Source organism: Vanessa cardui, chromosome 13 (assembly GCF_905220365.1).
Source record: "Vanessa cardui chromosome 13, ilVanCard2.1, whole genome shotgun sequence".
Lineage (NCBI taxonomy): Eukaryota > Metazoa > Arthropoda > Insecta > Lepidoptera > Nymphalidae > Vanessa > Vanessa cardui.
Window position 1 is genome coordinate 1,867,669 of NC_061135.1, and position 24,050 is coordinate 1,891,718.

General features: G+C 37.7%; 1 protein-coding gene across 1 annotated transcript in view; it reads left to right on the forward strand.

Moving 5' to 3' along the window:
* Positions 1-24,050, forward strand: part of LOC124534925 (adipokinetic hormone/corazonin-related peptide receptor variant I-like) — a 205,682-nt gene that overhangs the window by 120,815 nt on the left and 60,817 nt on the right. The window contains exons 5-6 of the mRNA XM_047110968.1: positions 10,623-10,773; positions 23,229-23,419. Coding sequence (XP_046966924.1) covers positions 10,623-10,773; positions 23,229-23,419 — 342 coding nt within the window. The remainder of the gene's footprint in view (positions 1-10,622; positions 10,774-23,228; positions 23,420-24,050) is intronic.

Here is a 24,050-nt window from a genome sequence, read left to right on the forward strand (position 1 = left end):
TTGCTTTCGCTCCATACTGTATTAATTTACAGGAACTATTTTAATGTATGTACATATATCAATACTAATATTATAAATGAGAAAGTAACTATGTCTGTCTCGCTCTCGTCTCGCTTTCACGTCAAAACTATTGGACCGATTTAAATGAAATTTGGAACACAAAATTCTAAAGCCTGAGAAAGGACATAGGCTAATTTTTAATTGGAAAAAGTGATGTAAACAAAGAGGTAATCAATGTAATATTTTAAGTTAATATATAAATATATTCATATTTTATACTTGCGCAAAGCCGCGGATTATAAAAGTTAGTTTGTATATATTTAAGGACTTTATGTTTATAATTCTTATGTAAATAAAACAGACACAATGGAATCAAAAAAATTTGAGAATTATTCAGCAACTACAAATAAAATTAGTGTTAAAAATTCCATGTCAATTAATCCAATAACAAAATAAATAGTTTTTTATTACAATGTTAAATCGTAAATAATAATGTACATTATACATATGATAAAAAAGCGTGGAGTTAATACTTGTTGACTTCCAGGCAGGATATATTACATACATATGTAATTGTATTTAAAAATAACATGACTTTGTAACTACTAAGTTTTTTGCTGGTTCTTTTTTTATGGCATAGGTTGGCGGATGAACATATAGGCCACCTGATGGTAAGTGGTCACCATCACCCATAGACAATGACGCTGTAAGAAATATTAACTATTCACTACATCGTCAATGTGCCACCAACCTCGGAAACTAAGATGTTATGTCCCTTGTGCCTGTAGTTACACTGACTCACTCACCCTTCAAACCGGAACACAGCAATGCTGAGTACCGTTATTTGGCAGTAGAATAACTGATAAGTGGGTGGTACCTACCCAGATGGGCTTGCACAAAGCCCTACCACCAAGACTTCTCGGTAGAATCTGCATTCCGAACCGGTGAAAGTTTCACTTATATAGTTTGTTAAATGATTCAATAGTGCTTGTAAAAACCTCTCTGAATAAAGTATATTTTGATTTGACTTGATAAGGTTTATTCCCTAAGTGACGATATACACTTAATTTAAATCTTATAATCTAAGAACATAGTTATGACAATAATGCGTATGGTTTGATACAATAAATAATAATAGTTAATTGATTACCTAGTCACGAATGCATCAGTGATTCTCGGTAATTATTGAAGATATCATTTATAAATATTTGCTTACTCCAATTCAAGTATGTTTAATCAGTAATCCTGAGGGACGAGCGGCGTATTGATCACAGCGCAACAGTTAATTGTCAATTTGGTATTCTGATCAGTTTCAATTTGCACCAGTATTGTAAAACATACTTCGATTTCACGCACTGTATTGGGGATATTTTTTCCCATACAATGATAAAATTTGGATGGTTTGTCGCGTTTCATTTTGAATAAGCGTGTATTTCATTTCCAATGAATTTAACTTCGTAATACATAATACCCAATATGGACAGATTTGCTTAATACTATAAAAAGACCATCTCAAAAAAAAAAAAGATTCTGAAACAGAATCGGTCAAATATTTAAAAAAAAACAAGGGTCAATTAAATTTGACATACACATGGGTAAAAAGTAATAACATAAATTGAAATTTAATAATAAGTACAGGAATAATTGAATATAAGGATGTTTAAGGAATATGGTCTAAATCTTCTCCTCAAAGGGAGAGGAGGCCAGCAGTAGGAAATTTCAATGTCAATTTTATACACATATGAAACATTTCTTTAAAAAATGTGTTGTAATAATGTCTGAAAACATGATAGATATATCAGTCAATCTTTATACAAAATCATAATACATTCTAAATGGTGAAAATATTTTTATTTTCAATAAATGTTTTAGACTTTATATGACATACCAAATATATTAGGGACTCTTTTTTAAAATATTTAGAAATTATATTATTTGTTTATTGATTTTTATAACCTGTACTCTTGACTTCTATTTTAGAGGTTAAGTGAGTCAGTATAATTACAGGCACAAGATTTTAAGGTGTCAAATTGCACGGCTGGCTGGCCATTGATGGCTAACAGTTATTTTCAAACTTCTTGGAAAGTATAAGAGAAAGTCCTCTGATTTACTCGTGTGCCTTTCCTTAACATTTTAGTAAAATTATAATACATTATATTTATAAATCAATAAATATAAACAGACCCTATTAATTCGATGTGAAAACCCTAAAGAGTCCTAAGAATGATAAATAAAATCAAATATTTATTCAAGACGAATCTCAGTAAGCACTTTTGATTCCTTATTTTAGACATTTTTATTCTTAGGAAAACATTTATTTATGAACTGTAAGCGTCATTGTTTAAGACAAGCGTCAGTTTTAAGAATATATTTAAAACAAAAATTGCACTTTATACAACAGTCTTGGAAAACATTAGGTTCAAGGAATGTTCATTTAGAATTCTTTTGGCAGTTTATTCTGTAATGGTCGTAATAATAGGCGAAAGTAAGCAGCGGTTTGTGAAACAGGGAAGCTTTGTTAATATTTATATAAAAATATAATTTAATTGATATAGTCCTTTATATGACTCGCAATTTCATTAGTAGAATAAATAGTTCTATTAGGATTATAGGTTGGCCTTCAAAAATGATGTTGTTACTTACGTAACTGTGCGTGTGATGACGAATGAGCTGAGATGGCCCAGTGGTTAGAAACCCAGGCAAGCACCACTATATATGTGCTTCATTTGTGTTTATAATTTTTCTCGAGCTCGGCGGTGAAGGAAAACATCGTGAGGAAACCTGCATGTGACTAATTTCATCAAAATTCTGCCACATGTGCATTCCACCAACCCGCATTAGACCAGCGTGGTGGAATATGTTCCAAACCCTCAACTTAAAGGAAGAGGAGGCCTTATCTCAGCAGTGGGATATGTACAGGCTGTATGTATGTATATGTGCAACTTTACTTGACTTTTTGTTACTTGTGTAAGGCTCTTGATTGTGTGTAACATGAAACACTTATTTGAAAGCTTACTACTGCATTAAATATGTCTTTCTCATTTTTTTCATTTCGTACTCAAACAATCGAGTTCATAAAGTTGATATAAATTTGTAAGTGATTACCTGAGGCCACTGTTAATGTTACACAGGTATCATTCTTGGTCCATTTTTCTTCCTCCTTTACATAAATGATTTGCGATGTCTGGTCGGAGAAAAACATTACATTGTATTCATTGGTCTATAATATACCTATACAACAACAACAACAACAGCCTGTAAATTCCCACTGCTGGGCTTAAGGCCTCCTCTCCCTTTGAGGGAAGGTTTGGAACATATTCCACCACGCTGTTCCAATGGGGGTTGGTGGAATACACATGTGGCAGAATTTCTATGTAATTTGTCACATGCAGGTTTCCTCACGATGTTTTCCTTCACCGCTGAGCACGAGATGAATTATAAAGACCAATTAAGCACATGAATCGGCGGTGCTTGTCTGGGTTTGAACCCGTAGTCGTCGGTTAATATGCATGCTTTCTAACCACTGGGCCATCTCGACTCAATATACTATAGCAATTTTAAAATAAAAAGATGTCAATTATTATGTGAAGAGATGAATTATACTTTCTCTGGTATAGATGATGATGTTTTAGTGCCAAAATGCTACTTGTAAATAACAAAATGTATTTGATTCACCAATGAAGTCCTCATTGTAAAATGGCATTTAGAATCAGTTCAGCGGCATGCGAGTGAAAAAAAAATTAATATTAATTGATCTGAATAATTGGTATATTAATGTCCTGCATTTTACTATGGAATAAAGCTGCTGATATAAATATTATCTTTTACCTACGAAAAAGGTAGACTAAAGCTTTACTTAGAAGTAATTTTGGGAAAATAAAAATATTGACTTTTGCTTCTCAATACATATCTCACAGTGTAAATTTTGAACGTAAAATATAAACATTTTTATCTAAAAATTTTGATTTTCACGTTATTATACAATGCAAATATAAAATTGTTACTCTTCTACCAGACACCAAAAGGTTACTCAATATTATATAGTGTAGTAATTTATACGCTTACGCTTTAACAGGATACCAGATTAATATTGTACAGTTAAAAATAACGTTAGGGATCGTTTGTGCAGAGGTTATTATAACATCAATGACTTCATAAATGATAGCACGCCTGGAAATGAAACGATCGCCTCCAGGTCTCACAAATAAATAATTTTCCATTGCTAACACGACTTTCAGAGGAAAAAAAAACAAAACCTCAGTTTCTTTCGCCGGCCTCGGGCCTGAGGTGTATCGTTCCGACCCGAATCAAATCATGAACTTATATTAAGTATCAAATGTAAACAGTCTTTGAACTGACCATCGAATTTAAAGTTTGTTTCATATACTGCAACATTTTGTCAACAAAAGAATCGAAAAAAGTTTTGACCCCAAATTTCGCAGAACCAAACTGTCAAAGCACTGAAAACAACAACTATCCTCGATTCGTGAACATCGAATGAATGAACTGGATCGTTTTGACATTTTTACCAGTCCTGTTTTGTTATTACTTGATGCCAAAGGCAAAATGTTTTCATTCCAATTTTGTATTACCTAACAAAATTCAACTCAAATCTGACAGACCAATAATGAAGCTACGAATAATGCCTGATCTGGTCTGGTTTACGAATAATTAATGTTGGCATTAAATGTTTGTTTAGATTAGAATTCCAAATAATTATTATCTGTTGCGTAGCTGTAACGCATATAGTGTAATCATACAGTATGACTGTACATGTATGTGTTTTTTCTTCCAGTTATTTTACAAGAATCAGGGACCTTTTCGTAAGGATAGAAACCTGCATTACTCACTGTAGAACATGCTGTGTGTACTGTGCTCAGTTATAGAGAGTTTCTCGGATTCGCTTATAAATACTTTATTTAGGCTATATTAAAAAAGTCTTAGTTCTAAGTAAGCTTTCTGTTTCTAAATTTTATTTCAAATTTGTATTAAGTAAGTCAGTTAAGTAAGAAAGTATGTGTTTTTTCATTGAATATTATTTTAAGTTAATTTTGTAGGAATTTTAAAGAGCGACCTTTAGTACGAATTCGTTTATGTTCGAATACGAATTTCCAAAAACGTCATTTCTGGTCATTTTATTTCGGTTGCATTGAAATAAATTCCTACTTTTTATAAATTTTTGGAAAGCCGGTATGTTTTTAAAATAATCTGCAGGTCAAGTTCGATACTGATATTTTTTGTTCTTAAGGCAGTTTTAAGTAAAAAATATTGAAATAATTTCGTTTTTAGTCTCACATTTTTAAATTTGGACAGATCATTATTATTAAACATTAAAAAATATCCAGTGTTTAATCGTTTTTATAAAACAGAAGAAAAAAATTGATTTTAATTGATAATTTTTTTTAAATAAATTTTTGAAGTTGCATTTCTGACAAATTTTGAAAATAGCTAAAAAACGTGATAAAAAAAGAATGGTTAATTTTTACACCATACATATGAGATTAACTTTTTAATTAACTCTTAACGGATATACTTCGAATTACCAATAACCATGTATAAAAAATAATTTTTCATTTCACGTCATTTAGGCCCATAAAAATTAGTAACAGAATCTCTTATAACTATGTTAGTAGGCATATAAGAACAAGTTTATGTTAATTTAAATACTTCCCATGTCATACCGAGGCACTATGGATATGTGTATCCAGTGCCTTAGTATGGGGGCTTATAGGCTTATACCTATTCATCACCTTTAGCTAGCAAGTTTTTAATTGTTTTTCCTGTAAGAATATCTCCATTTACTACTTGATGTTTTTGATGTTGTTTTCCTTTATTTTAAATCTTGTAATTGGTCAATTCTAAATACTTTGGTGATTTGGTATTTTATTTTTCTTTTTTATTTGTATTCATATATTATGTAAATATGTGCAATTTAAGTGTGTCTTAATTAATAGAGCAATGTCGATTTGTTAGCGGGCGTTAATAAATGCATCACAGTTTTATACTATTGCAGTTATTTCACACCTTGTTTTATTCAATATGATGCTTAAATAAATTTTTTTTATTATTCTTATTAATGTCCACCATCTATGAGATTTAATATTTGATTTATGTAGGGATAAAAAAAATACAAAATATTTACTCGATATGGAACCAATAATCTTGTTTATTGATCATCAAAAATCAAAAACCTTTTCGGAAATAGAAACATCAGAATCGGAAAGAACTAACCATTAATAAATTAAAGAACTCATATAATTTAATTTAGGTTTGTACTAAAATCGACAACTTATCTAAATCTATTTGATATTAATATTTTTTAAAGGTTAAATAATATTTGTCATATTCTTAAGTCCAGTCTGAATGCAGCCTTAAGGAATTCTTAGGAATACTTTTGCTGGTGTAAGTTCCACTAATATTTTTAAAGCGCTTTACTTCTCGATGATATCGATAGATACGCTTAGCCAGCTCTTACATCCACAGCTTTATATAGAGTGGCTCTCACCAACTCTTCTGAAACCACACGGTAATGACAAGTCATTTATTTAGAAAAGTCCTAGATTTTCTTTAAGATAAATTGATTTATCTTTTCTTGGCTTATTTTAAAGACGTATAATGTGGAAACATTCTAGAGTTAAATGAATTGATTTTAAATTAAAAAGTAATATGTGCCCACCCAATCGGATTGCATAAAACCAGTTGGAAAGACAGTACGCTACACAATAGCTAAGTATACATAGATTCTCTCACGCTAAATTATCTGTGGGACTGGTGTTACATGTCTTAGGGTTTGTGATAATACAAATGTTAGTATCATGACGGCAAAAAATATAAATTCTATTATTTTTGCTGATACAGATCGATAATATAACGCGGAGGCAGGCCTTCGTGAGCAAACAGATCCATATTTGTTATAACGTCAATAGTCGTCCACTATCCCAAAAATGTCCAAAAATTAAGATTTTTACATTTAATATGCTGTATGAATTTGTCTCTGCAACGTTACATTAAATAAGCTGTATGGATTTGTCTCTGCTTAAAAGATTATAAAGAATTTAAGTTGCATTTTTAACGATTCATAGCTTGACTTTTTTTATAAAAGTAAGACCATTTCTCTGCGGATTCTACCAAAAAAGTTTAATGAAACTTCAAGCATTTATTCAGTAGATAATTGTTTTTAAATAAATTCTGCTAGCCAGTTCCTAGTTTTTAAATAAACTTGCATTATTTTCTTCTTTGCCAAGACTAAGGTAGCATTTATTTATCAAACTTTTTACGGTGTGGTATGTGCACACTCGTCTAAGTAGGTACCCTCACAATATATTTTACAGAAAACCAGCAATGTTTTGTTGTGTACCGGTGAAAGATTTTTCATAAGAAGCCATATTGCAAATAAAAATCAAACAGTTGAATAAAATAGAATTATTACATTATACAATACGTTGATTAAATATTCCAATTTGCGCAGTATTGTATAATTAAGACATTTGTAAATAGATTTTTTGCAATTATTGAAAACAGATTTATGGAATTTTTCAAATACTTGGTATATAAAAAGTATTTGAATTTTTTTTATCGTATAGGTTGGTGGCGGACGAGCAAATGTGCCAACTGATGGTAAGTTGTCACCATCAACCATATACAATGCCGATGTAATAAATATTAACTATTCATTAGATCGTCAATGTTCCACCTGTGCCTGTAGTTACACTGGCTCACTCACCCTTAAAACGGGAACACAACAACACTGAGTACTGTTATTTGGCGGTAGAATAACTGATGGGTGGGTAGTACCTACCCAGACAGGCTTGCACAAAGCCCTACCACCGAGTAAATGTATTAATACATCCAATTTTTTATAATGTAGGCTTACCAAGAATTGTCTCGACAATACGTAATATAAAAAAAAAACTAAACATCATTACGCGAGAAATTTAAAGAAATAGGTGTATTAACGGCTGTTTCACAATATATTTATGATAATATAATATTTATACAAAAAAATATTAAAAATTATTCTATCAATGCTGATGTACATACTATTAATACAAGAAATAAGAAAAAACTTGTAACCCCCAGTTTCCGTTTGCATACGGTAAATAGAACGTTTTTGGGCAATGGTATACGCATATATAATAAGATACCGGAAAATATAATCAATTTACCATTTTCAAAATTTAAAAATATTATTAAGACTAAATTAATTAATAAATCATACTATTCATTAAAAGAGTACTTTTTAGAGAGAAACGCCTGGAGTTAGGCTCGGGTTCCATCATAGGACGCTAATTACTGTCAATAACAGCATTGTAAATGTGTTTATTTGAAAAGAGCAACTATGCGAGTTTCTTGCCGTTTCTTCTCGCTAGAAGCTGCTTTCCGAAACGGTGGTAGTATTTGATTATTGACGATTCAAAAACGCTTCATTGTGAAGTTTACTTGAATAAAATTGATTTGATTTGATTTGATTAAAACGAACTAAAAAAAGTAGCCGATGTAAGTACATAGGATAGATAGATAAATACTTTTTTTAACTCGTGACAACCAAACCCCTAAAACGCGAGCAAAGCAGCGGGGTACAACTAGTAATATATATAAATGTAAATTTCTTCAATAACACGTCAAAAACCTACCCAAAGTAATAGATGTATGTGGATTAAGTAAATACTTTTAGGATACTTGCCAAGTTATACTCGACTTGGATTATAAAGATAAGCCATCTCCGACCAGAGACTTATTAATTTCGGCCCCAGTTCATCAACAAGATTAAAGGATGAATAAAACTAATGTAATTATTTATGTGAAGATTTATCTAACGCATAACATACATTATTGAAATAAGAAAAAGTAAAGTAACAGCCTGTACGTTACCCACTGCTGGGCTAAGGCCTCCTCTTTTTTTTTATGGCATAGGTGGCAAACGAGCAGGAGGCTCACCTGATGGAAAGTGACTACCACCGCCCATGGACATCTGCAACACCAGGGGGCATGCAGGTGCGTTGCCGGCCTTTCAAAAAGGAGTACGCTCTTTTCTGGAAGGTTCCCATGTCGTATCGGTTCGGAGAAACCGCCGGCGCCCTCTTCCATTAAGGAGAGGGTTTGGAACATATTCCACCATGCTGTTCCAATGCGAGTTGGTGGAATGCACATGTGGCAGAATTTCGATGAAATTAGACATATGCAGGTTTCTTTACGATGTTTTCCTTCACCGTCGAGCACTAGATGAATTATAAATAAAATTTTAACAAAAAGAAAAACCGACTTCAAACAAAACAGTATTTTAAAACAAATTAAAATGCACTAAAAAGTAATAAAAATAATTGCATATTTAACATATTTTTGAGAGTCCTCCTAGGTAAAATTAAATGAAAAATATTAGACTACTTAAAAGTCGATTTACGATTATATAACGTAGTTATAGTTATTGTTATGTTTGGAGCCGGTGTCAGCCACAGGCATACGCTTCAACAATCAAAAGAAAGAAGCGATACGAGCCTCTTGATTGACCCAGTATAATATCGTATAAAAGGTAATTTGTAAGAAACATTTCTTAAAGTATTCTCGTATTGTTTTTTGATAGGTATAGTATAGGGTTGGCTGACACCGGCTCCAAATATACCAATAATTATAACTACATGATATAATCGTTAATCGACTTTTAAGTAGTCTAATATTTTTCATTTCATTTAACTTAGGAAGACTCTAAAAAATATGTTGAATACGCAATTATTTTTATTACTTTTTCGTGCATATTCATTTGTTTGAAAATAGTGTTTTGTTTGAAGTCGGTTTTTCTTTTTGTTAAAATTTTTATTTATGTAAATATAAAGTTATATCTTAAGCTTCTCAGTTGAAAAATTATAACTAGTGAGTATCAAGTAATTACGCTTCTCTCCTAGCCAGGGGACATAAAAAAGAAAACACAAAAAGATAAAAAGTACGTCTTTCAAAGGATTTCTAAAGTTTTAATTAATAATACTAACTACTGCTCAAGAAAATATTTGATCGAAAAAAATGACTTTTTTAATATTGCAACTGAGACAACTAAAAAATAAAAAAATTGCAGTGGGTTATTCCAAACATTATAACACATATGCGAACTTTTTTTAGATGCCCAATACCTACTGTAGTATCTTATTTTATTAAATCTTAGGCTTCAGCCTGCGTTTGCAATGTAAGCTCAAAATAAATGTTCACTTACGACATCATATTATAAATCTCTAAAAATAACAGTGTTCCCCTTCTATATTATGAATGTATCGTACATAAAAGCCTTCCTCTTGAATCACTATATCTATTTAAAAAAACGCATAGAAAAACCAAGACCAACGATGAAAGCTTAACCGCAAAACTGACAACCGTACATATTCTTTTTGGTTTTTTTAGAAACTAAATTTTAGAATAATCCAAACAAATATTTATCAAAATCTGCCTACTGCCAACTCAAGGCCACTGGATAGAGTTGCAAATAATCACTAACTCTTTCCTAGAGTTCAACCTACGCTGTATTAATAAAAGTGTATTTTAGAAGAAGATTAAACCATCACCAGGAATTGAAAGCCGAAGTCATATAATTTGAAGCCATATATCACAACTAATTTTCAAACTTTCTTTTGTTTCAGAAAATTGTGTGCATAATATAAGCACGGTAAGACTACGACGGTCGGACAAACGTGTTCTGGAACGAGCGAGGCGCCGCACTCTCAGGATGACGGTGACCATTGTGACCGTGTTTGCGCTGTGCTGGCTGCCTTATGCCACCATCACTATGTGGTAAGCTATGAAGCTATACTCAATTATCTTGATTCTTCTAGAATCTTCTCGAATTTATTGTAACCATTGTATACGCTCGTATAGTACGACACAACTTAGATGTCGCATCGGCAAAATTCGTAAAACCGATCACATCCGAATTGAGTAAGCTATACCAAATTATCAATATTTATTTCTCATGCGAATATGATTTTTGCACAAACGTAATGACTTGTAATATCATATGACCTAATATATTCGTCAATTTGACACGTGGATTTACATGCACTTGCTTTCTCTGACGCGTGAATCTATAGCGACGAATGGCGCGATAGGGAGCTATTTCTATTGGTTGCATAAATCGGCAGTATTCGGTTCTAATTACATTCCATTGCATTTTCCTACGCTACATCTAATTTGTGTCCTACTATACACAATATTCAGCCCCTTTGTTAACTTTCAATACCCTTAATATGACAAAACATAATTTTGTTTTCAAGAATCTACATAATTTTTTAAATAAATTTAAAAAAAAAAACGAAATTTCCACAGCTAATAAATAAACATTTGCGTTAGTATTTGAATTTGGAAGCGGAATTTATTAGAACTGATAAATTGACAATATCGATATAGGCACCGTGCAGAAACAATAGAGGGCGTTATAATTCCGACAGTAGAGACACCGTGCGAGTAAAAAAAGAAACTTCCCAGACACATTGGTGGCAGGCTGGCAGCTGTCAAGTCTGTAAACATGATTTTACAATGATCAAAATTATAAAACATGGTTTTTTACCAATTAACAATGATCTTATAGTTATCTTCTTTTACTGATACAGCTTGCATTCGTTGGTGTCTTTCAAATCTTTGAATTTTTTGATCCAAGTTTTTTATATTTTTTCACCAGGAAAAATTGTAGGTACATTCGAGGGGTGTTGTGGATTTTCGGATTTTCTAATGCCAGTAAAATGGGCGCTGCAGATGGTGGTATTTTTAGATGGGAACCAGTTATTTGGATGTCTACTAAAAGAAACAACGGTTATAGGTTAGATTCAACGATCGACGAAAATTAAACTGTCTTCCATAACAGTTACACAAAATTGGTGATTTTTATATAAATAAAATCAAATAGTACTTTTTAAATAATTGAAGGTATACTTACGTGTGTTTTATAACTGCATTTATCCATTTCACTCTTTTATACCTAAGCAATGGCATGTGAGTACTATTAGTAGGGAAATAGTTAAATTTTACACCCTTTAAATTGTTTTTGGATGTATTACGGCATCCAGAAATACAACAATACATTTTGATAGCTCAAATTATCAAAAATTAACACTATAATTCAGAAATATTTTCCGTTGTTTGACAGTAGAATTTCTGAAATTGAGGGTAAAAGTTTTGAATATGAGTCACGAGATGGCAGAGTCATCGCTACGCACGGTGCCTATATTATAATGTGCATAGATTGTATTTTAAAAAACGAATACAAATTTGATACGGTATAAAGTTTTAGTCACGTTCGATTTTTAAATAATTAATTTTAATAGATTATAAACTACCTAATTTATTTTAATTGTAAGCAGTATATTGACAATCCTACTGCATTTATTTACAATTTTACGGTTATATATTTATATATATACACATTTATTTAAAACAACATTAAAATGAGTTCAAATAACAATTATTTCCTACTTGAATTGAAAACACAAGCATAGTACACTTTCTCTAATGATGAATTCCATGATTCTTTGTTACGATACAAAAGTTTGTTTAGTTTATTGATGAATGTATTACTTGATTTACTCGCTATGATTATTATTAATTATGCAGATTCAAGGTCAGAACAGATCGTGTGATGGAATTTCCAAATCGTTTCAAACATTTGTAATTTGCTAATCGGATATTACAATTGCTAAAACGTTCGTGGCGTAGAATAAATACGATTTCATCAATTTATTAGATAACTTATGTCAGAACACAAAAGTTTACTAAGATATTTAAATCGAGTAAAAATAAATTTTATATAATTTTAATAATATATATCTTCCTGCTTGTCTCGTTTGCTCGTGTCTTAGTGTTGGTGATCATACTATGTTAAGTAAGGAAGTAGCCTATGTCTTTTCTTGGAGTTTAAGTTTTCTTCTCACCAGACTTTAATCAATTTCGGTTCAGCGGTTTGGTCCTGAAAGAGCGTCAGACAGACATAGTTACTTTCACATTTACAATATTAGTATTATAAATGTGAAAGTAATTGAAACAACCCTCATATTTGTTTCTAATAAAAAAGTGCACCTTAACATCTTGCGTTTTAAATTAATTTAACATGAAGTAAAAAAAAAGTAAAGTAAAGTAACAGCCTGTAAATTTCCCACTGCTGGGATAACTCCTCTTCCATTACGGAGAGGGTTTGGAACATATTCCACCACGCTGTTCCAATGCTGGTTTGTGGAATGCACCTGTGGCAGAATTTCGATGAAATTAGACACATGCAGATTGCCTCACGATGTTTTCCTTCACCTCTAAGCACGAGATGAATTATAAGTACAAATAAAGCCCATATATATGTATATAGTGGTGCTTGCCTGAGTTTTAACCCGCAATCATCGGTTAAGATGCACGTGTTCTAACCACTGGGCCATCTCAGCTCAATTTAACATGTCAAATGTACATAAATAAACAATTCTTGTATATTGTTGGCAAATGTAGGGGCAGTTCTAGTTTTTTGGAGGTGGCACAAAAGTCCTCCAACTTAAAAGGAGGATTTGGCAAAAAGCTGAGGGAGTCGGCGGCTGCACTACAGGCCATTGTAGATGCCTTAGCGTCTCGGACGGAAGCCGAGGAGACTCGAAAGCTCCGCGCTGATAATGGACGCCTGCGCAAAGAGGTGGATAGCCTCAAGGCCGAGGTGAAGGCTCACCGTCGCGATTTTGCGGAGATGCGGTCCAAGGTCGCTGTGGTCAGTGAGGCATCCACCAGCTCTGCACAGGATGCTATGGCGGTGGAGAATATAAAAGCCTCAATTATATCGTCGATAGGCGTTATGATTAACGCCCGATTTGCCGAATTGGAGGAACGCCTTCCTCCGGCTAAAATACAGCGCCCACCATTAGCTGCTGATAAGAGGCGGGAATCAGCACAGCAAATTGCTGTGTCCCGAGCGCAGGCAGTCAATTCGGCTCCACCGCTGACTTCTGCACCCCTACCTAAGCGGGTTCCACCAGCTGCCCCACCGGCACCTGTTGCTGGCTGTTCAAGCGCCTCGCTCGAGTCGGAGACAATTCCGCCTCAGGTGGTCCAGGAAATGTCCTGGTCCACTGTAGTAAAAAAGGGGAAGAAGGGGAAACAGGCTCACTCTCCGGCTGGAACAAATGCCACGGTCGCGAACACGGTGCTTAAGACACCTCAAGCGGCCAAGCCTAAGCTGACTGCTCCTCGTACAGCTGCAGTAGTGGTTACGCTGCAGCCAGAAGCGGAGCAGAAAGGTGTCACATATGCTCAGGTCTTGGAGCGCGCTGAGCAAGGCATTAAGCTGCAAGAACTCGGCATCAATGGAGGTCTAAAAGTCCGACGCTCCGCGACGGGAGCCAGGGTGCTGGAGCTGCCAAGAGCACAGTTGAACCAGGCAGAAAAACTAGCCGATAAGCTCCGCACAGTGTTGGATGGGGTGGCCAGCGTCGTTCATTCCGTAAAAAAAGTGGACATTAAGGTGACGGGGCTAGATGACTCCGTCACCAAAGATAAGATTATCGCCGCAGTCGCCCGCGAGGGGCATTGCGCCATTGAAGAGCTAAGATGTGGAGAGATTGCGCGTGGGCCCGGTTACATGGGTATGGTCCGCGTGACATGTCCAATAGCTGCGGCGAAGAAACTGTCTGACGCCGGTCGTCTCTTGGTTGGGTGGAGCTCGGCCAGGGTATGCGTGCTAGAGCAGCGCCCTTTGCGCTGCTACAAGTGCATGGGCCTTGGCCATACAAGGATATTATGCCCATTCAATGCGGATCGAGGGAGCCTTTGCTTCCGGTGCGGCGTTGAAGGTCATAAATCGGCTGAATGCACCGGGAAGCTGCGCTGCGCGGTGTGCGCAGAAGCCGGAAAGCCCTCCGGGCACGTGATGGGGTCGAAAGAATGTAACCCCCCCATCACGAAAGGTAAGGTGGTCCTCGCTACCCAGACCACCAACAACGTCGGACGGCGCCAGGCCGAGGAGGAAGCTGCAATGTCAACATGAGTACCGACTTCAGCTTCCTTCAGACTAATCTCAACCACTGCGCCGGGGCTCAGGATCTACTGCTGCAGTTCATGGCGGAGTGGGGGATTGACCTGGCTGTGGCCTGCGAGCCCTATTACGTTCCTCCCTTAACTCATTGGGTAGGGGACGTGGACGGCACCGTGGCGGTCCTCGCGAGGAGTGGAACGGGGCCCCCCCTCTCACTCATCGAGAGGGGCTCGGGCTACGTAGTGGTGGGATGGGGGAAGTACGTCATCGTCGGTACGTACTTCTCCCCTAACCGCAGCCTGGCTGAGTTCGAGACATATCTCGGCTTTGTCAGAGCTGCGGTGGCCAGGCAGTCACCGAAACCAACACTGGTTCTCGGTGACTTAAATGCGAAGTCGCGTGCCTGGGGCAACCCCGCCACGAATCCGCGAGGGAGTGCCGTTCAAGTGTGGGCCCTGCTCTCCAACCTGTCCCTTCTCAACAGGGGGCAGGTTCACACCTGCGTTCGCCAACAGGGGGGTTCCGTGGTGGACGTATCGTTTGCCACCCCTGTGGTGGCTCGCATAGTGCGGAACTGGAGAGTAGAGGAGGAGGCGGAGACTCTATCGGATCACCGCTACATCCGATTTGAGATCTCCACCTCTCGCAGGCCGGCGGAACCCCAGAGGGTGCCGACCACGCTGCCGAGATGGTCTCTCGGCCAGGTCGATCGAGAGCTGGTCAAGGAGGCCGCCATCGTGCAGCGGTGGGGTTCCACAGGAAGGAGGGAGGGCGCAAACGCAGAGGAACTGGCGGGCCGTATGCGCAGTTCACTCAAGAAGATCTGTGATGCGGCCATGCCTCGGACCCGGCGCAGAGTAAAGCGCCGGCACGTCTATTGGTGGTCGCCCGAAATCGCCGACCTTCGGGCGACGTGCTGCCGGGCGCGGAGGGCCTATGTCCGCTGTCGAAGGCGCAACGGCCTTGACACGGATCTGGAGGGACAGTTGCTAGACATTTATCGCCAGTTGAAAAAAGATCTACAGCTGGCGATAAGGAAGGCTAAAGAGGAGGCCAGGGAGGAGCTTCTGGCGGGTCTCAATCGAGACCCGTGTCAGTACCGCGGTGTGCGCGGGAAGTTCCGCACCCAAGGCGCCCCTCTCACCGAGACGCTGCCGCCGGAACTCCTTCTGCGCCTGGTCGGGGAACTGTTTCCCCACCCAGGCGAGCATGTCCCTCTACAGATGGCCCCCAGCTCCGTGACCGAAGACGCAGTGGCTTCACCATTGATCACGGAGCGGGAAATGGAGATGGCCCTCGGTCGCTTGAAGGCCAAGAAGACGGCGCCGGGTCCGGACGGGGTTCCTGGGCGTGTTCTATGCGACGCCCTGGAATACCTAGGTGCAAGGCTTCGGGAGCTGTTTGACGAGTGTCTGTGCAGTGGACAGTTTCCGAAGCCTTGGAAAGAAGGGAAGTTGGTCCTGTTGCCGAAGGAAGGTCGGCCGTTGGATTCCCCTTCGGCATACAGGCCAATCGTGCTGCTGAACGAGACTGGAAAACTCTTCGAGAAGATCCTCGCAGCCCGTCTCGTTCAGCACCTCGAGGAGGTCGGTCCGGGTCTCTCGCAGGCTCAGTACGGGTTCAGGGCAGGCCGGTCGACGGTCGACGCCCTGGACGCCCTGAAGACTCGGACCACGGAAGCGGTGGCCCAGGGGCAAGTCGTTTTGGCGGTTTCGCTCGACGTGGCTAACGCCTTCAACAGTCTCCCCTTTGAGACTATACGGGAGGCACTTCGATACCATGAGGTGCCGTCCTATCTCAGGAAGCTGTTGGAGGCGTACCTCCAGGACAGGGAGATCCTCTGGGCGGGGGTCGATGGGAGGCTCATCCGGCATCGAGTGAGCTGCGGCGTTCCACAGGGGTCGGTTCTCGGCCCAATTCTGTGGAATGTCGGTTTCGACTGGCTCCTGCGGGCTCCCGTCCTTCCCGGGATGGGGGTGTTGTGTTACGCTGACGACACCCTCGTCACGGCGATTGGGCGGGACTTCCGGGAGGCGGCTCGCCTCGCCGAAGTCGGAACGGCTCTCACCGTGGACCGCATGGAAATGCTGGGCTTGAGGGTCTCCATATCCAAAACGGAGGCCCTCCTCTTCCACGGTCCACGGAAAGGACCCCCACGAGGTGCGAGTATCACCGTCCACGGGACGGTGATCAAGGTGCAGGCCCAGATGAAGTATCTGGGCCTGATCCTGGACAGTCGATGGAGCTTCGGGCAGCATTTTATCCAACTCGGCCCGAGGCTCATCAACGCCGCCGCCGCTCTTGGTCGCCTCCTTCCGAATGTGGGGGGGCCGGGGTCACTATGCCGGCGTCTCTATTCCGGCGTAGTGAGGTCGATGGCGCTTTACGGTGCCCCGATCTGGATAGATGCCCTCACCACTAAAAATCGGGCCCTGCTGCGCAAGCCGCAGAGGGTCATAGCGGTGAGAGGCATCAGAGGGTACCGTACGGTGTCGTGGACTGCGGCGACACTTCTCGCGGGCGATCCGCCCTGGGAGCTCCAGGCGGAGGTGCTCGCGGAGGTGTACCGGTTCCGAGTCGAGGCGAGGGACCGCGGCGAACGTCCAGGGTCGGCGGAGATCGGGCGGATCAGGGCTCTAGCCCAGCAAGCCCTGATCGTCCGATGGCAGGAAGATCTGGGGTCACCCACGGCGGGCCTAGCGACAGTGGAGGCGATCCGTCCCCACTTGAGTCGCTGGGTCGAGAGGAAGTACGGCACACTGTCGTACAGAATGACGCAGGTACTTACTGGACACGGATGCTTCGGTAAGTACCTGCACGGGATAGCGCGGCGGGAGGAGTCACCCTGCTGCCACGAGTGTGGTGCGCCAGTGGATTCGGCGTACCACACCCTGTACGAGTGTGCTGCGTGGGGGCCCCAGAGGCACACCCTTGCGGCGACTATGGGCGGAGACCTTTCGCTGCCGAGCATCATCAACGCCATGCTCGGTAGCGAGATGTGCTGGTCAGAGATGCGCTCCTTCTGCGAAAGTGTCATGTCGCAGAAGGAAGCCGCGGAGCGGGAGCGGGAAGAGAGTGCCGCCGCTGACTCGCTCCGCAGAAGACGACCGGGGAGGAGGAAAAGGCGCTACGCGCACCTTCTCCCACCGCCTCAATAGGCGCCGCAGGGACTAGGGGGGTCCCAGTACCCCGGGAATCACCCCTAGGTGTTAGAGGCCCGCATAGGTGGGCCGACCGTCAGGGCGTCACGGTAGCATGCGTAAGCGATCCCGTGGCGTCCATCGAAAGACGGAGAGGGTACCGCTGGTTTTTTAGTGGGTAAACCCGGCGTACTTGGGCGCACTCGGCGTCCAGGGTTCCGGGGAGTCCCACACACCCCCCCACTTTCCATCACGTGGGGGAAGCGCGTAACGCGTTTTTCCAGCGAGAAAAAAAAAAAAAAAAAAAAAAAAAAAAAAAAAGGGGCAGTTCTAGTTCCCTGCGGATACGCAAGGGTTATAACAACTATACTTTGTATCGTTATGTTTCGGTTTGAAGTAAGTGAGCCAATGAAAATACACACACAATATAGCACCTTAACTTCCAATGTCTGATTGGTCTGAGCCCTGATGAATTGACAATGAAATAAAATATAAAAAATCTGTGTTGAAAATTATAATATACTTCCATATACTGTAATAATTCTTCTAAAATTTTCTACTTACCTATACAAGGTTTTGCTTTTAAGTTTATCCGTATAGGTAAGTCTTACCTGAGTAAAACACTTAACGATACAAAGGCTGTTCAAGTACTTGTAATAATAAAACTTTCCCTTTATGATCTGATCTAATTTTGTTGTATACTGGTACTACATAATTACCACTTCTCGTAAATATAATTATAGTTGAAGATATATTTCTTGTAAAACGGTTAGTGAGTAGAATCATCTTAGATTCCACACACATGCACATTGATATATTAATTTATTTATATATATTCCTTGTACTACTAGTGACTAATTATACCAGTGGCTTAGTTGTCTAATTATACAAATTAATCATTGCGAATTGAGCTTTGATATTACGATCTTGGGTTCAAAACATTTAACTTAAATGAACACGTATGCCGTCCCAACAAATGACATGGCGCTCCCTTCTTTTCAACCGACTTCAAAAAGGAGGAGGTTATCAATTCGTCTGTATTTTTTTTTTTTTTTTTATGTTTGTTACCTCATAACTTTTTACTGGGTGGACCGATTTTGATAATTTTTTTTTTGTTTGAAAGGTAGTGCTTTCCGTGGGGTCCCATTTTTTTTTTATTTTTTTCCGATGATGGTATCCGTATGAAAACGACATAAGTCTTAAATTTGCATTATGTATGTGCGCGATAAATCGGTGAATAACTCAAAATTGGCTAGCACAATTTTGATGATTCTTTTTTTATTATAAAGGATATACTTTAAGGGTAGTTTGGTGAAAGTTTGGTAGGGTTCTGTGCATAGGATCCATCACAAATTAAGGGAACGGGAGGGAACGGAACAATTCTGAGGAGCAAGTTAGCAATACTCGGTCGAATCTTTTATTTATGGGTTACTTGGATATTTGAATCACCTTCCGGAACGTGGTTATGTTCATGTAATTGTCATAATCGAATATTATAATCAACTAGCGACCCGCCCCGACTTCTCACGGGTGCAATACTGATACTAAATATACTAAAGAATTTGTTTATTTACGACATCACATTGCAAACTTCTAAAATTGTCAGTGTTTCTTTACTATACTGTCCATTTATTATATACACAAACCTTCCCCTTGAATAACACTATCTATTAAAAAAAACCGCATCAAAATCCGTTGCGTAGTTTTAAATATATAGGGACAGAGAAAGCGACTTTGTTTTATACTATGTATTGACGGAACTCCTAAACGACTTACAGTTAGGGTGCGATTTGGGGCAGAATTTCTTACTGTCTTTAATCAAATTTTGTGTATATGATGTGATGTCATATGATGTACGATATAGCATACGAATAACTCTTTTGCAAAGATTTTTTATTGCGGTCGATTACAACTCTTTCGAGGGTGGTACCTTGTAGTTTATGCCGCATGACGTATTAAAACCACATTTCGAAAGTGTATTTTTGCTTTATTCAAAAATTTCTTTTGAAATTGACCCCGAAGTTATTTCTGATTCATATTAAAGACACGCTTAATCTATCCATATTAAGCAAAAATAGTTAGTCTACATAAGCTTCACTTAAAATCAAAAAATAAATAAAAATTTTAACAAAAAGAAAAACCGACTTCAAACAAAACACTATTTTAACCTTCCTCGGTTCTTCGGGTCATATTGACCCGAATCTGATGTTTAACTGGCAATAAAAGTTGTAATTTTTAATATAATTTATTAAGACTTCAGGACAATTATTAATTATGTATTCACTCTATATAAGTACTGTAAAATTATAGAAAAGTCTCTTATCTTAGCTAGAATAAGTTTTTTCCATCTTAGGTTCCTCGGGTCAATAATACCCGAGTATGAAAAAAACCCTCGGGTCAGAAAAGCCCGTGTTCGTTAACAAGAATGCTTTGTTGAATTCTAAGGATATAGTTACAATTTATAAATATTAGTCAAACCTCAATCATCACTGATAGTGTTATTGTTGAAAGTAAATTGAGAAAAATATTTGTTTACATTTGCATTCGGTTACATTACATTAGTTTCGTGAGACGACTATTTTTATTTGATTCATTTGTTGTTTGGATCGGACGTATTCCGCTACTATTTGAAATGGTTCACAATTTGACTAATTCTCTGATTTCGCAAATCCTAAACTACGATATAAATTCTGAAGATAAAATAATTAGTGAAATGGAGAATTATCCTAAACCTGTGTTTTCATCTACTGTTGCATTCAATTCAAAAATGGTTCTCATTTCGTAAATTCCTAAAAAAAATAAAAATGTAATTCTGTTGAGCATAAATCACAAAAAAATAGAAATACATCATTCAGAGCAGAAGAAACCAAAAATGGTCATGGACAAGAAAAGGTGCTGTTGACTTTCTAGATAAAATGGTATCGGCCTATAGTTGTAAACGAATAACAAGAAGGGGTGGCCAATTGTTCATAATATGATTGATATTTCATGTTTCTATGCTTTCTTATTATACTGTGACACCCATCCAGACTGGAGACAGTTTCTAGAGAAATTAGACATGGGATTGGTAAATGATCACATCGAGCGTAGGCAAACTCTTCTTCGGACAAATGCTTCACGGGAATTAGTACTATGAAGTACGAATACAGTCAGATGTTACCGAGACAACTAATACTTCAACTACTCAGAGTTCCAATAAAAGGAAAAGGTGCAGTGTATGTCCACCTTCGAAAGATGTAAAATCTTCAAAAATCTGTAAAAAATGTAAGAAATACATAATATGTCCAAAACATTCTGAAGTTTTGTGCCTTTCGTGTTGCCAAGATAATGAGCAATATAAGTATAATATAATCGTTTAATGTGATTTTATTCGTATTTAATAAATATGATTTAAAAATATTATGATTTAAATATTAGATTTTGTATTTAATTAAAAACAATTACTCCATATTTTTGCCATCGGGTCAATATGACCCGAAGGCCTCAAGTGTACATTGTATTTGAAGAACCGAGGAAGGTTAAAACAAATAAAAATGCACTAAAAAGTAATAATAATAATTGTCTATTTAAAATATTTTTTAGAGTCCTCCTAGGTAAAATGAAATGAAAAATATTACACTACTTAAAAGTCAATTTACGATTATATAATGTAGTTATAATTATTGCTATATTTGGAGTCGGTGTCAGCCAAGAAAACCCTATAGTATATCCCTATAATATATTTCTTACAAATTACCTTTTATACGATAATATACTGGGTTAATCAAGGGGCTCGTATCGCTTCTTTCTTTTGATTGTTGAGGCTTGTGCCCGTGGCTGACGCCGGCTCCAAATATAACAATAACTATAACTGCATTATATAATCGTAAATTGACTTTTAAGTAGTGTAATATTTTTCATTTCATTTTACCTAGGAGGACTCTAAAAAATATTTTAAATAGACAATTATTATTATTACTTTTTAGTGCATTTTTATTTGTTTTAAAATAGTGTTTTGTTTGAAGTCGGTTTTTCTTTTTGTTAAAATTTTTATTTATGCTATACCCCTCCGCCTGTCTACTCCCTGGTGTAAATTATTTGATTTACATATAAATCTAAATATTTATGTTTTTATTTTATTTCATATTTATTTGTTGATATTGTATAATTTATAATTCTTTCAATAATTATCAAATAGTCACGTCTGCTGGTATTGTATTGTAGCAATATTGCTTTTGAAACACTTAAATATGAACTAGATTTAAATTTGTTTGGTATTGCTATTTTAATTATATTCTTACTAAACCTTCTATCATTTCAGCAATTAAAATTCATGAATTTGTTGGTAATTCTATCAAACAGTCCGACACTTCGGTACCATTTTTTTTTTAATTTAGCGTGTAGCGATGGGGCCGACATATGGGCTGCGTTTAAAGGCTCTTTAAAAATAACAACAACACAATAAAATTGATATGATATGATAGGATATGAATATCGACAAATTGTAAATACGCTAATAGATATTAATTAACTGATGTATCAGTCGCGTTTCTGCAATCATTAAATCTTTACTACTACGAGAGTCCGTGACTTCTTTGCTATTGTCAGCAACAAGACAGACAGACAACTTTATTTGGGCAAAGAATCTATTCTGGCAATACTTATTCTATTTTTACTACTATAGTTGACGATCTAGGTAAACCTTTTTTCGATATTTGATGTATTGTTGCGGGATCAATAAAAGTAAAAAGTGAAAAAAAAGTAACAGCCATTTCCCACTGCTGAGATAAGGCCTCCTCTTCCATTAAGGAGAGTGTTTGGAACATATTACACCACGATGTTCCAATGCGGGTTGGCGGAATGCACATGTGGCAAATTTTCGATGAAATTAGACGGATGCAGCTTTCCTCGCGATATTATCCTTCACCGCCGAGTACGAGATGAATTATAAACACAAATTAAGCACATGAATATTCAATAGTACGCCTGGGTTTGAACCCGCAATCATCGGTTAAGATGCACGCGTTCTAACCACTGGGCCATCTCAGCTCATTTTTACTTATTTTTGATGTATGTATGTTTATGTTTGGATTAGATTATATACCTGAAATATTTATTATTATTAATGCTTTGTTTAGGTACATGGTGGATAGAGATTCAGCGTCTCGCGTGTCTCCTCAAGTCCAAGACCTGTTGTTTGCGATGGCAGTTTCCAACTCCTGCATGAATCCATTAGTGTATGGTTCCTACGCGCTGCGTCTGAGTGGTGCAATTCAGAGGTTCTTCAAGAGAACCTGCTGCTGGTCCACCACAACTTCAGATACAGCTGGTAAGTATTCTTTTAATACTACAATTCCTATATGTGATGGTAAAATTTTTGTCACTTTGGTAATAATTAATGATTTTTGGTTTTAATTTTAACTTATTTTCTTGGTGGTAGGGCTTTGTGCAAGCCCGTCTGGGTAGGTACCACCCACTCATCAGTTATTCTACCGCCAAATAATACTACTCAGTATTGTTGTGTTCCGGTTTGAAGGGTGAGTGAGCCAGTATAACTACAGGCACAAGGGACATAACTTCTTAGTTCTTAGTCTTACAGCGTCATTGTGTATGGATGATCAAAAAAAATCAAAATCAAAGTATACTTTATTCAAGGGGGCTTTTACAAGCACTTTTGAATCTTCATTTAACAGTTAAGTGAAGCTACCACCGGTTCGGAAAGTAGATTCTACCGAGAAGAACCGGCAAGAAACTCAGTAGTTACTCTTTTTCAACATTTAAAAAAATACAGTCATGTTAGTTAATTTTTAAGTTAATACAATTATTAAATTAATATATCCTGCCTGGAAATCAACAGGTATTAATTCCATGCTTTTTTATCATCTACAAAATCTTGTATCGAATAATACGCCTTTTTCACCAATGTATTTTTTAAAAACGATTTGAATTTACGAGACGGC